General features: G+C 40.0%; 1 protein-coding gene across 2 annotated transcripts in view; it reads right to left on the reverse strand.

Moving 5' to 3' along the window:
* Positions 1–14,956, reverse strand: part of PRKN (parkin RBR E3 ubiquitin protein ligase) — a 1,351,707-nt gene that overhangs the window by 187,253 nt on the left and 1,149,498 nt on the right. For both annotated transcript variants that reach the window (XM_030316747.1, XM_030316746.1), the window contains exon 9: positions 9,425–9,574. In XM_030316747.1, coding sequence (XP_030172607.1) covers positions 9,425–9,574 — 150 coding nt within the window. The remainder of the gene's footprint in view (positions 1–9,424; positions 9,575–14,956) is intronic.

Raw genomic sequence — 14,956 nt, forward strand, 5'->3', positions numbered from 1 at the left:
GATACATGCTATAGCATGGATAAGCCATGAAAAATTCATGCTAAGTGAAATTAGCCAGACAGAAAAGGACTCTGATTCCACTTATTGTGAAATATCTAGACTAGGCAAATTCATAGAGACAGAAAACAGATTGGAGATTACCAGGGACTGGGGGGGAAGGGGAGTTGGTTACTGCAGAAGGGGTACAGAGTTTCTGTTTGGGGTGATGAAAAAGTTTGGAAATAATCAGAGCAGATGGTTACACAACATTACGACTGTACCTAATGCCACTGCTCTGTATGCTTACAAATGGTTATAAATGGCAAATTTTATGTTACATATATTTGAGCACAATAGAAATTAGTGTAAAAAAGGCAAAATAAAAGAGCAAAGAAAACCGTTTTGATGATCATAACCTCATAATCCGGAGTATGAATATCACCGTGAAAGATGAGACCCAGAAAGTATAAGGAAGCAACGGGAATGAATAACATCAGATCCTTAGGCCACTCTCTAAAGGCAGCGGGACGGGAAATCAAGAAGCCCCGGTGCACAGGAAGGAACGATGGCGGCCAGGCCCTAGATAAATCCGTAGGAGGAACCAGCTCCTGCAGGGGCTGCCTCCCCGAGAGCCGTAAAGAGGGAAGAGCTGGAGGCAAGTCCGAAAGAGGACCTGATGTGTCTCTGGGAAGCTTCTGCCACCAGATGATAGAAGCCTGAGAAATGAGGGCCGGGGCCGGGGGACATTAATTAGTATAACGACATACAGCATAGCTCTCTGTCCCCGAGATCTACCAGCGGCCTCTGGGAAGTGAGGCCCACCCTTCAGGATACCAGGTAGGGGAACTCCAGCCGGCCACCCTGCGAGAGCGCCCCCAGCAGGGCGTTCACGGCTGTGTGTGACCCACGTTGCACAGGGTTGTGATTGCCCTCGCATTGTGCTGCCGCTGTTCCGGACGGTACGGAAAACCAGAACAAAACCCCAAACCCCACAATCCCGTATCATTATCATACTGTCCTATGCTCTTAATGCTTTATGAGATTGACATAATAGTAACATCAGCTATGTTGATGAAACTATTGTATTCACCAAAATATCATTTATTCTATGGAATTTAAAGATCTTCATGTTCACCGAAGAGGAATCATCTGAAAAAAACTAATCACCCACAATCATAACATTTCATCCTCTCTTCTCCATGGATCTTACGCCCATAGGACTATGTATCAATGGCTGCTTAAGAAAATAAAAAGGTTTCACTATAAAAAGATGCAGTGTCAAAAATACACCCACAACAATATGGTATACAATTTCATTCTTAAAAAAAGCATACTTTGTTAGTTCTCTACAAAGAGGAAAATGTTGTAGGTGTAAGGTTCCTAGCCTTTGGTCCCACTAGCTCATTGTGACTGTGGTATGCTTGCTGTTGGGCATTGTCCATTGAAAAAATTGAAGCAAATGCTTTCCTTCCCAAGTTGTTCCGCGAAACACCCATCCTATAAAATGCACCACACAAAAGGCAGTTCTTGCTGTAAAGAGTTTAGGAAATGCTGCTTGTGGTATTCTATTTGTTCAGGCAAAAATGCGTGTTTGCATACTGAAAGGTTTAAGGTGGGGGGGCACCTCTATTTAACTTAGCTTAACACTAAGTTTCCAAGCTCTCTGATAATGGACCTCTGCCAAGCCTCTCTGCCTCTACTCCAACTTTCCTCCCAGTAACATCCTCTGGAACCTATGCTGAATGAACCTCCCTTTGGAAAATGCGGCTGTACATTTTTGTTCTTAGGAAATGACTTTAATTTCTGGAAAGATTTTTCTTCTTAACCAGATGGAAGAGGTCGAAGCGTTTGTATCTGAGACACAGGAAACTCTTTTTGGGTGATATTCTAGTCTTTCTCTAGACTCATGCTGTCTGATAGGACTTTCTGTGCTGACGAAGATATCATCCTGTATCTGCATTGTCTAGTCCGGTGGTAGGAAGCCACATGTGGCCGTGGAAGCATTGGAAATGTGTCTATTGTGAGTAGGAAACAAATTTTAAATTTTATTTAATTTTAATTTAAATAGCCGTGTTTGGCTAGTGGCAACCATACTGCACAGCAGAGCCCTAAACTGAAGTGAGAGCAGAATCAAAAGAAATTCAGAGAAACTATGTTATCTTCAGTAGAAGTCTGTTTTCTAGAGTGTTCTGAGCTCTCTGGCAGCTTGTGGAGCTAAAGAAAAAATCAATTTGCCACAAAATTGATTTCCTAACATTATTCAAAGAGATGGAGCTTACCATTTTGAAAGAGTATCATTATTTCGGACTTCCCTTTATTTTAACAACAACAACAACAACAAAAATAGCTAAAGACACGTTGGAATGGTCACTGGTCTGAGTTGGGTTAGAAAATACGTCTTTCTATTTCAAACCACAGAACACTTTCTAGGAACACTTGCCAATTGATAAATGTTTTCCAGAGGAATGATATGCAGCACTTGTTTGTACATTTGTGAACGATTCCTTTAATTAAAATAAATATTCTCCAAAGCTTTCTATCTTTGCACTTCAAGCTGTCTCTCACACAGAAAGTCTAGCGAGACTTGTTTCCAATCTGCAAACGAGCCAATCTTAGAGTTTAAATTAGATTTTGGACACATGTCAAATAAACATAGAATGCAGATTTTTTGACATTTCATAACATTAGCTTAAAAAATACTTTTATTTATATATCAAAGAATATATATGAAAGATTAAAAGGTTATATAAAAGAATAACGTGTCCACAAGCTATGATTCTACTCTTTATGTGTTGCAGAGGCCGGGTGGTCGAGGCAAGCGAGGTGTATGATTGCAGCTGGAGCTTTGTGCTTACAAACTCCCATCGAGGCACATTGGAAAATACCTATCCCTTTTGGTGTCTCCTTGGAAGCATCACAGTATAAACCACATGTATTTGGAGTCTAGAATTTTACTCTCTAGTCTTCCTTTTAAAAAGAGAGAATTCAATATAGGTTTCAAAATACTTCACAAAATTTAATTAAATGTTGTATTTTTATAAAATTAAACTATCCTTAAAGAATAGGAAAAGTAACCATTTTGTTTCCCCTTGTATTATTAGATATTGTCCAACTGCTTGCTTTTTATTTAAGAGCTCCATATATTGAACAAAAAGCCTCCCCACCAATTTATTACTTTACGTTTTTAACTCAATAATCCGATCTTTGAGTGAAAGACTAGGTATCCGCATTTGTCTTCATTGGCTCCTTTCCTATGTAAAATGAAGCTTGGACTCTGATTTAACTACAATCTTCAACAATACAATAATGCTATTGTTATAAACAGTTTGAGGGGCGCCTGGGTGGCGCAGTCGGTTGAGCGTCCGACTTCAGCCAGGTCACGATCTCGCGGTCCGTGGGTTGGAGCCCCGCGTCAGGCTGTGGGCTGATGGCTCAGAGCCTGGAGCCTTTTCCGATTCTGTGTCTCCCTCTCTCTCTGCCCCTCCCCCATTCATGCTCTGTCTCTCTCTGTCCCCCAAAAAAATAAATAAACGTTGGAAAAAAAAATAAGCAGTTTGAAATCACCATTTTCGACAAAAGTTTCTTTGCACGTAGCAGGTCGTACTCCATAGTTGTGCAGATCTAGACTTGGGTTTGATGCAGCCTCTCTATCTTGGAGACCCTCTTCAAGAAAAATGCAAGAAGATAACCTTGGTAAAATCAAGGGGTCTGTGCGAGTGTGGAGACCACGGTGAACGCTTCATTAGCGCCTTGATAAATCTGCCTCGGAGCAACATGTACTCTCCAGTAAATTAAAGAGTGACTATAGGGTGCCTTAGAAAGTCTATCTGATTTCCTTAACAAATGGTCAGTAGTATGATTTCTTTTTAAAGCTGCTTTTTTTTCAGTTGTTATTTCATCCTCGAATTTCTAATTTAAAAGAGAAAGTTCTTCATCTAACTCCTATTATCCCAGATGAGAAATGATCTCTCAGTCATATAATATCCCCAAACAATACCAAACAAGATAATGATGTTTTATTTATAGAAAACTCACAAGGTTTGATTGCCTTAGCTTTCTGTATTCCCAGGTCAGCGAGTATTAATGTATTCCATATTTTGTTGCTGTTTTCCAGTATTAAACATGTCAACATTTTACATTGGAGTCATAAAAGTTAGCGAGATAGTTCTGATGAATAGAAATAAGGCCGGAGTAAAGAATAATGCGTAACATGAATTCCTTAGGAAATCAATTAATATTTTTATAAGCACTAGTAAAAATATGATCAAGAGTTAGCAGAGAGTGAGGTCAGGCTATTTGATCCCGAAATATATTCTTTGTTGAGTTCCATCTATCAACGTAAAAATATTCTGTGCTGTGGGAAAACCAAAATCTCAGTGCACCCAAGACTAAAACATTTTATGTATCAGAATGTACAAAATTCTAATTTGGCTGTGTAGCCTTTGACAGGGTACAAAACTGTAATGCTTGCAGCACTTCCAGGCTCCTAATTGACTTTTTCTGGATCCCTGAGCTTAGTACATTTTGTTCTGAATTATGTATTATGTGTGCAAGTAAACCACTGTATATTTTATACTTTTTGATGAGGTTCTTGTTGAGGCAAGGGAAGCAATTCTAATATTGGGGAAAATTGCGATTAATATTTGGAAATAAAAGTGATAGTGTATTCATATTACTTCTACATTATTAAGATTCATCCATCCATCCAATGAATGTTAAACTCCACATACATGGATTTACTGAAGACAATAATATCAAGACTAAGAATGGGAATATAAAGGCATGAAACAAGGGTAACACTTCAACTTAAATTCTGGGACAAGGGACTTAAGCTCAGATAATTCTTTATAATGGTAATAAATTTGCTGGAACCATCACACATCTGTCAGACCTTTCTGAGATGGACTGACATTATCATTTAAATAGAAATCCTTGCCTTCATTTACTAGCTAATGTATACTGCTCTCCAGGTAGCAGACAAGTCTAGTGATATAGTGGAGCAAAGGATCAAGTAATCTGATTTTCCAATGGGCATTACTCTATATTTGAATAAGACAGTCATAAATACTAACCTAAGTACCTATTTTAAGAAGCCAAAGACAGGCACAATACTGAAGTATATATGGAATCTATATACAACAGTAATCATGGGTGTATGAAGGACCATCTGGGCATGTAGTGGTGAGCCGACTGACTGGAAGACTGGATCCATCCAACCCTGGAGTACAACACATGGAGATGTGTCTCAGCTCTGAAAATGGGTGTCCATAAGCACAACACAATGTACCTCTAAGGCCTAATTTTTAAAGTCTGTTAATGACAGGGAATTTGACTCTCAATCTTTTTACTCCTGAGATACTTTTTGAAATATCAAGCATTTCTTGGATACCCAGATAATAAAAACCTGTTGGTAGTTGAGAAAAAATTAAGCACAGATAGACTCACAGATATCTTACATTAAACCTGTAAACTACAGCCCGAGAACCACTGAGGTTAATGATATTTAGAGAGTCTTCATATCCAAGACTCTATGATTCTTCCATGGCTTTCCTGGAACACTGTGCAGGATGAGGTACCCACTACTCCCTGAGGCAGCCCATTTTGTTGTTAGTTGTCCATGGTGTTAGGGCAAATGCTAAGCAGTGACTCTTCTTCCTCTAACCTCTACTTACTGGGCCCTGTTCTGCCTCTGAACAACATGAACTAACCACGATTTCTACCACACAACAGCTTTCCATTACCACCCTGAAATCCAGAAAAGATTGGCAGCTTATGTACAAATCATAGCAGAACTGCGTACATCAGAGAAAGGGGAAGAGAAAGAAGGAAAAAAGTGAAGCCAGAAAATGAGCTTCAAAATCTGCTACTAATGGTCCACTTATAGGCTATACCTGGAACACAAATGTGGCTTCGTGTTTTTGACCAGTTACCTTTCAGAGGGACACCTTATTAGCTGCACCATATACAAGGTCTTCAAGAACAACTTTAAGTTGTCCTTGCGCTCCTGCTGCAGCGGTCAGCCTAGAATAGCCACCATATTTCCTCATAGAAAAGTCCATTGGGATGTCCTGAACCACAGGTATCAAATTTTCTGTATAAAGACTACAATGTGAACGACATTTTGCCAAAGTGCTGTGTAGGAAAAGCAATTCTTTGAAGGGCTAAAAGAGTGAGGTCTAGGTACTTAATTCCCTGCTGTAGATATGGCTTGATCTGGCTCAATTCTGGAATATTTGGAGGAGAGCAGCAAATGGTTATCTTTTATGTAGTTTTGTTTGGATACCTAGTCTTTTAAGCAAGGTGTTGATAAATATTGATTAAACTTTTGATTAAATATTAAATAAGTATACATTGTATGCCAGGTATTGTTCTAAGAACTTTACACATATGATCTCATTTCATTGTCATAACAGTCTTATATGGGGTTGCTATAATACACCCTGTTTTAGAGATGAGGAAACTGAAGTGCAGAAATATTAAGACCAGTAGTAATTGGTGGAGACAGGGTTTGAACTAAGGCCTCCAACCCAATCTCCTTTTTAACCACTACAGAATCCCCAAAAGCATGTTGGTTGGGTTAACATCCTTTCCTGAAAGTCAAGAGTTTGAAGGAAAAGGGTAACGATGAGGTCAATTTATCTACGTTGAGAAGTCAAAGCAATGGGAATTGATGTAAGCCTCAACAGGAATATGGGGATTGGGGCAAAAAGACAGGGAAAGAAAGGAAAACATCAAGTTCGGTGCATACTTTAGAAAATCATTTCTTTGTTCTTTTTCCAAATTCTTCAAATTGCAAACTGTGGGTTCAGAATATGTTCATGAATTCTTTGATACTCTTTTCTTTACGACAGTGCCTAACTGCCTTCCCTTTCAGGGTGGGCTGGATCTTACACATCAGTTCTAATGAATGAAATAAAGTCATGGGGTACAACCTTGGAGATCAGGTCACACAGGCACTGTGGTTTCTCTTCACTCTCTTGGATAATTTGCTCCAGGTAAGTTATCTGACACTGTTGTGGACAAATAGCCTAAGAAGAGGGCTGGGTGGTGGGGAATTGTGGCCTTCTTCCAGTAGCCAGTGAGGAACTGAGGTTGTTTTCAGTCTGTTATCATGTGAATGAACCATTCTGGAAGTGGATCTTCCAGCCCCAGTCAAGCCTTCAGATAACTACAACCCAGATTGACTACAGCCTCATGAGAGACCCTGAGCCAGAACCACCCAGCTAAGCTACTTATGGACTCCTGACCATCAGCGACTGTGAGATAATAAATGTTTATTAATTAAACATCTAGAATTTGAGGTTATTTGTTATGCAGTAATAGATAAGTAATCTATAAACTGACAAGCACACTTTCAAAAACAACAAAACAGAACAAATAAAAATAAAATAAAACTCATCACCTATAATTTCGAAAGGACAAAGAAATATTCTGAAGATAGCTATCCTCATTTAGGTAAGGTTTGCCCCCAAACTCTTTAATCCAAAGATATTAAAGCAATTAAATTCACTCCCAAAGTAATTTTCCATGATTTGGAGCTTAAATGTATGTTATTTACTTACAATGTGACATTGTATGCAAAAAGGAAGCTATAGCTGTTCAATATTTAAAATTACATAAAACTTTTGAAGTCCTTTTTTTTATGTTTATTTATTTATTTTGAGAGACAGTGTGTGTGTTAGCAGGGCCTTGAGGGGTGGAGAGAGAGGGAGAGAGAGAATCCCAAGCAAGCTTAATGCTGTCATCACAGAGCCTGACATGGGGCTCCATCTTACGAACTGTGAGACTGTGATCCGAGCCAAAATCAAGAGTCAGACACTCAACCAGCTGAGCCATCCAGGCACCCCAAACTTTCAAAGTTCTTTAAAGCAAATGAATAACTGAATGCAGAAGATGGGCCAAAGAAACTCTTTTCCCCATAAAAAATGTTAAGATCTTAACATCCAGCTTTAAAGAATGGAACAACGGTAGGCAATGAGCAGGCAGAAACATACAATTTAGATATTAGTGAAAAACTTTTATAAATTATTTTAAAAGAAAACATTCACTAGCATTCTGATCCCAGAAGTTAGCAGCTTGCTCAGGCCACACACAATCGGCGCAGATTACACAGTAAATGATGATGATCGGGGCTGCAAAGTGTAGTTTGACTTTCATAATTTCTAAAAGTAGCAAACGTGACTTGTGTTTCCATCCCAATGTGATCATGACTATTAATCCAGAGGCATTTTTTTCCGAGTAGGCATCATGGTATCTCACTGGTTTTCAATGTCCACTTTCTCTACATTATGGCTCAGCTCAGGGCTTTGCAACCCACTGCATGACAGATAGCTTTACTAAGGACAACAGATACCACCTTATGCATAGGTGACTTACAGCTCTCAGCCAAAAATTAGGCCCGGGCAATATGCCTCTGCCATCAACACTCCTTCCAGAAAGCTCCTCATGAAGTTGCAATTTTAAAAGAAATGTTTTCCCATCAAAATTCAATAGCATTTTATAAGCACATATACCTTCTTCCTTTTCTGGCCTGCATGAAATTTAATATCAGGATTATTATCCATTTGTCATTTCAACCTATAATTTAGCAAGCCTTTTTGTGTTTGAGTTATGCTCCCCTCACACCTTCACTGTCAGCTTGCAGCCATAGATTCATTCAAGAAGCCATCTGGGTCATATTGGTTGACCTCTTAGAACAAACATTTTCCATGTTTCTTATTCTGCTTCCCTAAGAGGCACCATTAGTTTTGCTCATCTCTATTTAGAATGATTTTTATGACACAATAAAATTTCAAGTTTTCCATATTAATCTTCATTTTATTTCTTGAAATACTTAGGCAAACAATTTTGTTAAGACATCACTGATGGGAAATCCTCTTTCCCCTTTACTCTGCCTACTTAAAGTAAACTCTGAAAAAATAATAAATATTTTCTCTGAATCAGCTGAGCACCAGAGAGAGAGTTTAGGGTCTGGTCTAGTAACTCACAATGCCTTACAGAAAACACTGTGATAAACGATTAAAGCAAAAAATCTGAATAGGACATCAATGAAGGTCTATGTTCATATTTGGGATGCTACGTAAGAATTTAAAAATCTCATTTCTTTTTTTTTAAGTTACTCATTTTGAGAGTGAAAGAGAGAGAGAGAGAAAGAGGGAGAAAGCATCTCAAGCAGGCTCTACACTGTCAGCACAGGGGGCTCCAGCTCACGGAACCATGAGATCACGACCTGAGCTGAAACAAAGAGTCAGATGCTTAACCAACTGAGCGGCCCAGGTACCCCTAAAAATCTATTTTCTTATACATCAGTTCAAGGACATCTGAGTACAAAGGGAAAAATGAAAGTAAAACAAATAGATACTCTTTGCCAATTTGCCAAAAAAAAAAAAAAAAAGAAAAGAAAAAGCACACAAAATCAACACCCAAAGGTGTAGGTGGTACTTACCCCGCAGCCCAGACCATTTCCCCCTTCACAAGTGACCTTCCTCCTGCCTGGCTCGGGAAGCAGCCCTGCTCCACAGCCAGGGTGAGGGCACAGCACGCCCCCCATCTGGAGCACACACTCTTCAGCGCCATATTGCTGGTACCGGTTGTACTGTAAAACACAACATGGGTTTTTCAAAGTGATAATATGGAGATGTGCTGTTTTAGCCAAAATGTTAACAGCTGGTGGTGTGTGGGTTTTCTTGTTAATCTGTTTTGGTAAAAAAAAAAAAATGGGGGGGGGTGGATAAGGTATGATCCAACACAATGAAAGGCTTTCCAATTGCAATTAGCAAAATGGATAACTTTGTATTTCTAGAAATTGGTCCTAAATATTTCCCCCCAAAGTTTGGATTTGTTTTTTAAATTTTTTTGATGTTATTATTTATTTTTGAGACAGAGAGAGACAGAGCATGAGCAGGGGAGGGGCAGAGAGAGAGCGAGACACAGAATTGGAAGCAGGCTCCAGGCTCTGAGTTGTTGGCACAGAGCCTGATGCGGGGCTCAAACTCACGAGCTGTGAGATCATGACCTGAGCTGAAGTCGGATGCCCAACCGACTGAGCCACCCAGGTGCCCCAGTTTGGATTTTTAATATTACTAACATCACCTCCATTTAACAGTCTTATTTCAGGAATTTTAGGAAACATATCTATATTTTAAGTTATGGACACATAATGCATCATTATCAGTCTTATCAAGTGGTATATTTTCATGCCTCTATTCAGGTGTCTATGAGTTTTTGAAACCATTTTGAAAATAGGTCCTGATATTCTACCCTGTGCTAATTGTGGGCAGCTCACAGGATATCTGAGCACATCTGAGGAATACTGAGCACATTCAGCTTGATGAAGAAGATTCATGTTTTCCTTTCATCATTGTTCTCTTTCTTAAAGTATGGTTTCTTTTATCCCTGACTTCATCATGCCCTTGCATGGCTCGACCCCCTCCTTGGTTTCCCCAGCCTGCAGAATAAAACTACATAGTGCAGGTTCCAAGGCCATCCTATTGCAGCCTTGTTATTGTTTTCCTGGTGTTATTTGATCATATTCTCTTCTAAACTCAGATCGAGTCAAGTGGATTTGCTTGACTGTTAATTAATTTATGCAACCTTCATTGACAGGTTACTATGGTCAGACTGGGTGCTGGGGATACTGCAGGGGACAAAATAGACACCTGTGCTCTCATCCACATGTGGATAATGATAAACACTGAAAGGTTATATTTCAGTGGGAAGGAGAATAAAAAACAGGGAAGAAACAGATTTGGGGGAAGATGGGGACTACAGTTTTGAAGGGGTGATTAAGAGATAGGGGATGCCTTATAAAGAAGATACATGTGGGCAAACATCGAAGGGAGATTAGTAAAGCAAACCATGTGGCTACCCGTGGGAATGGGCTTTCTGGCCAAGGACAGAGCATGACCAAGATACAGAAGCCAGAATATGCTCGGTGCTGTGAGATAGCAGAGGCCAGTGTGGCTGAGTGAGACGGGACAGGAAATGGCAGAAAACATAGTCAGAGAGCTCTTGGGAATCTGGGCTCTGTGGGTCCCTGAAGGCCAGCAGAAGAGTCTGGCTGCCTTTCTGAGAGAAACAGGAACCATGGAGACTTTGGAGCTGTGGGGTGACATAATATGACTAATCTTCTAAAGATAGCCATCTGGCTGAGGTGTTCAGAATAGACTCTTGGGGGCAAGGAGAGAAGGAGGAAGCAGAGGGGCAGGCGGGAGGTTTTCAGCAATCCACACGGAGGATGGTGGTGGCTCAAACCTGCAAGCTAGTGGTGGAGGTGGGGATCACCTGGATATATGGTGCAGGTAAAAATGGCAAAATTTTTAGGCAGATTGGATACATGGTGTGAGAAAAAAAAAGAGTCAAACCTGAACATAGTGTTTTTGTCTGAGAAGACAGAAGGACACACACAGACACACACAGACACACACACACACACACACACACACAGAGACAGAGACAGACACAGACACAGACACAGACACAGAGAATGAATAACCGAGATGGAAAGACTTTAGAAGGACAGTGTGTGCATGTGCATGTCTATATGTGTGTGAGTGCCTGTGTGTGTGTGTGTGTGTGTGTGTGTGTGTGTGTGTGTGTGTAGGTTGGGAGTTGAGAAAAGGAGCCATTATTTCTATTGTACTTATCTTCAGTTTAATAAACTGCTATGCAGCTAAGTAAGATGTTGAGTGGCTAACAATGTATGAGTTTGGAGTTTAGGAGAAAGAAGTGGGTTGTAGATACAAAATTTGAAATCATATGTGCATGGAGGCTGGGAGGAAAAGGGTTAGCACCAGGCCTTCCATGCATTGTCTCATTTTTCTGGCCCCAGGAAAGAAAGAAAGATGACTTGGTCAAATCCTCTTGTAAACACGCTAATGATACATCCATACAATGGCATTTGCTAGAAAAGATTCTTAACTGTGGAATACATTAAGCAGGAAATGCTTAAGTGATGAATGATTCCTTGAATGATGAGTGATGGGATAGCTTATATAATTGAGAGATTGCACATTAATGATCATTCCAGGTACTTCTCAGAGACCTCATTCATTAAGTCTTGCCTGTAGTACACCCTGATACACTGAGAAACGACCCAGGGAGCTCTGCTAAATGACGCAGACTTCTCTGTGGTTTGTGGGCACCTCATTTTTACCCGCCTTTGAAGCCATTAGGAGAGTGTGACACAAGGTTACATCTAGGATTCCTGAGTGTCTGATTTGACAGCCTGACTCTGTGTTATCTCCATAGCCATGAGACTAGCTGAGACCATCTAACCTTTGTAGGGAAGATGAGAAGGAGCCAGCAAAGGGCACTGAGAAGCAGCAGCCTATGAGGCAGGTGGGAAATGAAAAGGATGTGGGTGTCCTGGGAGCCAAGGGAAGAAAATACTTGAGTGAGGGTGTCATGATAAATTGTCTCAAAAGCTGCCCAGAAGGCAATTACTGGAAACTGGCTGGAGCTGGAAATACAGATGTCATTGGGGTCTTGGCAAGAGCCATTTCAGTGGAGTCATGGAGCCAAAAATCTTAGTGGAGTCAAATGGAGTCAGGACAGAATTGGAGGAGAGGAATTCCAAGAGGCAAGAATGGGTTCTTTTCCCCGTAGGAGTTTGGCTGAAAAGGAGAAAAGAAACATTGGATAGCAGCTGAAGGGGACAGAGGGATTGTAAAGGATTTTCTGAAAATGAAGAAATAATATATTTATATGCTGAAGGGAGGGGGTGGGAAGAGAGGAGAGAGTGGATGATGTCAGCTGGGAAACGAGCTATGTCCTAAGGAGGTGGCACACAACATCCTCTCATGGAACTGCGAATGATTTCAATAAATATTTATCGGAACCCTCTGAGGTGCTCAGCTCAGTAGTGTACCACTAGACCTTTCAACTTTTATGCCTTGGCCTCGCCAAAATGGGTATGAAGTTTTAGTTTTATAAGATGAATGAGTTCTGGAAATCTAATGTACAAAATGATAGTACAGTGAATAATACTGTATTGTATACTTGAAATTTACTAGGAAGGTAGGTGTTTCAGAACAACAGGGCTTTGACTTACCATTTTCTATTTGACATTTGTATTTGCTTCTTCTACACTGGTTTTTAAGAACACAGAGGATGGTAGAATAAAACACTATCCCACAATAGCTCAATGGCCTTATCTCACACACATACAAGGATATAGAATAATAGTACCAATACTATCACTATGAATATGATTACTAAAAACCTCAAATATATTTTCACATGCTCTACCGTTTCTTTTGCCAAATTAAAAAAAATGGTTTTTTTTTTTTTTTTTTTTTTTTGAGAGAGAGCGCGAGCAGGGGAGGGGCAGAGAGAGAGGGAGAGAGAGAATCCCAAACAGGCTCTGAGCTGTCAGCCTAGGGCCCAACCTGGGGCTTGATCTCATAAACCATGAGATCGTGACCTTAGCCAAAACCAAGAGTCTGATGCTTAACCAACTGAACCACCCAGGAGCCCCATTGCCAAATTTTTATAATAATACTGTATCTACTTTGTTGGAATATACACCCGTTCCATACTATGCTTTGTTTCTCTTACTTTTCATGTTATCTTAAGTGTATACACACACACACGTACACACAAACACACAAACACACGTGATGTTCCCCACAAGTTCTTACGTTGATATCTTTCCAGTAATTTTGGTTGTTAGAAGCTTGTTCTCTAGTAAATTCCTTGGAAGGAGTGTATAGGAAAAATATTTACTGAGGACTTGCATATCAGTGACAGTTTATTTGGGATCTCTATTCTTAAAAATGGATTTGGCTGGATATCAAGTCCTAGGCTCACATTTTTTCCCCCTTGACCATCTTCACTGTCTTACTCCATGTTCTTCTGGTGTAAGGTGTTATGGACAAGCCTGATGACAATTTAATTTTTTTCCCCTTTATACATTCAATTGATAATCTTTTTGCCTAGATGCCCAAAGGAATTTTCTTTCTTTAGAATATGGTAGTTTTGTTAGAATATATCTTGATGCTGGTCATTTTCTGATCGATTTTTTTGATTCAAGGAAGCTGTATTGCATTTGATTTTCAGTTATTTGCTCTATTTTCTTGCTTCGACGTGTTTCTTACAGGATTTCTAGTATATGTATATTGGATGTTCCTTACTCACCTTCTAAATCTGTCGAATTTAATCTCTGGAATCCTTTATCTCACTTTACTTTCAGTTTTTAGAAGTTTCTTCCTTTTCACTTCCTCTTTTAAGACACTGTTACTTATTTTTATTTGTATAATTTCTTAATAACATGGTTCTTTTTGAAATAGTTACTTTAGCTTCCACCGGACTGACGTGCTTTTATTGTCTCTCAGGACATCATTCTGTTCTTCATTCTCTGTAACCTCTTAAAAATTTTATGGGATTGAACCTTGCTTCTTTCTGCTGCACAGTTTTACATGAAATCAGTCCTCCTGACACTTTAGAAACAAGTTGGATCCAGAATAGCTCTTGGTGCCTCTGGAGTTTCCTCTTCTGGTTTTGGGGGTTTGGGGATAAATGCATGGGGGCTCACCTGCTGTGACCTCCCAACTTTGTTGCCCTACTTTTAACTGGATTTCCTCTTTCCTTGTCTCCTTTTCTGTGCCAAGCACATTTCTGCTCAGTGGGAGGCCTGGTCTCAAAAGCGATTTTTGGCTGGTTAAGTTTTGAGTTCAGGGGACACAGTCTCTTGTCCCTCCAGACTTGACTGTGGGCCTTTGCATTTCCCCTCATCCTTTTGTGTATTTGTATCTCCTGAATTGGCTATAGTATCTTTAAAAATTTTTTTTTATGTTTATTTATTTTGGAGAGAGAGACAGAGTACAAGCAGGGGAGAGTCAGAGAGAGAGGGAGACACAGCATCTGAAGCAGTCTCCAGGCTCTGAGCTGTCAGCACAGAGCCTAAAGTGGGGTTCGAACCCACGAACCACGAGATCATGACCTGAGCTGAAGTTGGACGTTCAACCGACTGAACCAC

Source organism: Lynx canadensis, chromosome B2 (genome assembly GCF_007474595.2).
Source record: "Lynx canadensis isolate LIC74 chromosome B2, mLynCan4.pri.v2, whole genome shotgun sequence".
In the NCBI taxonomy this organism is placed as follows: domain Eukaryota; kingdom Metazoa; phylum Chordata; class Mammalia; order Carnivora; family Felidae; genus Lynx; species Lynx canadensis.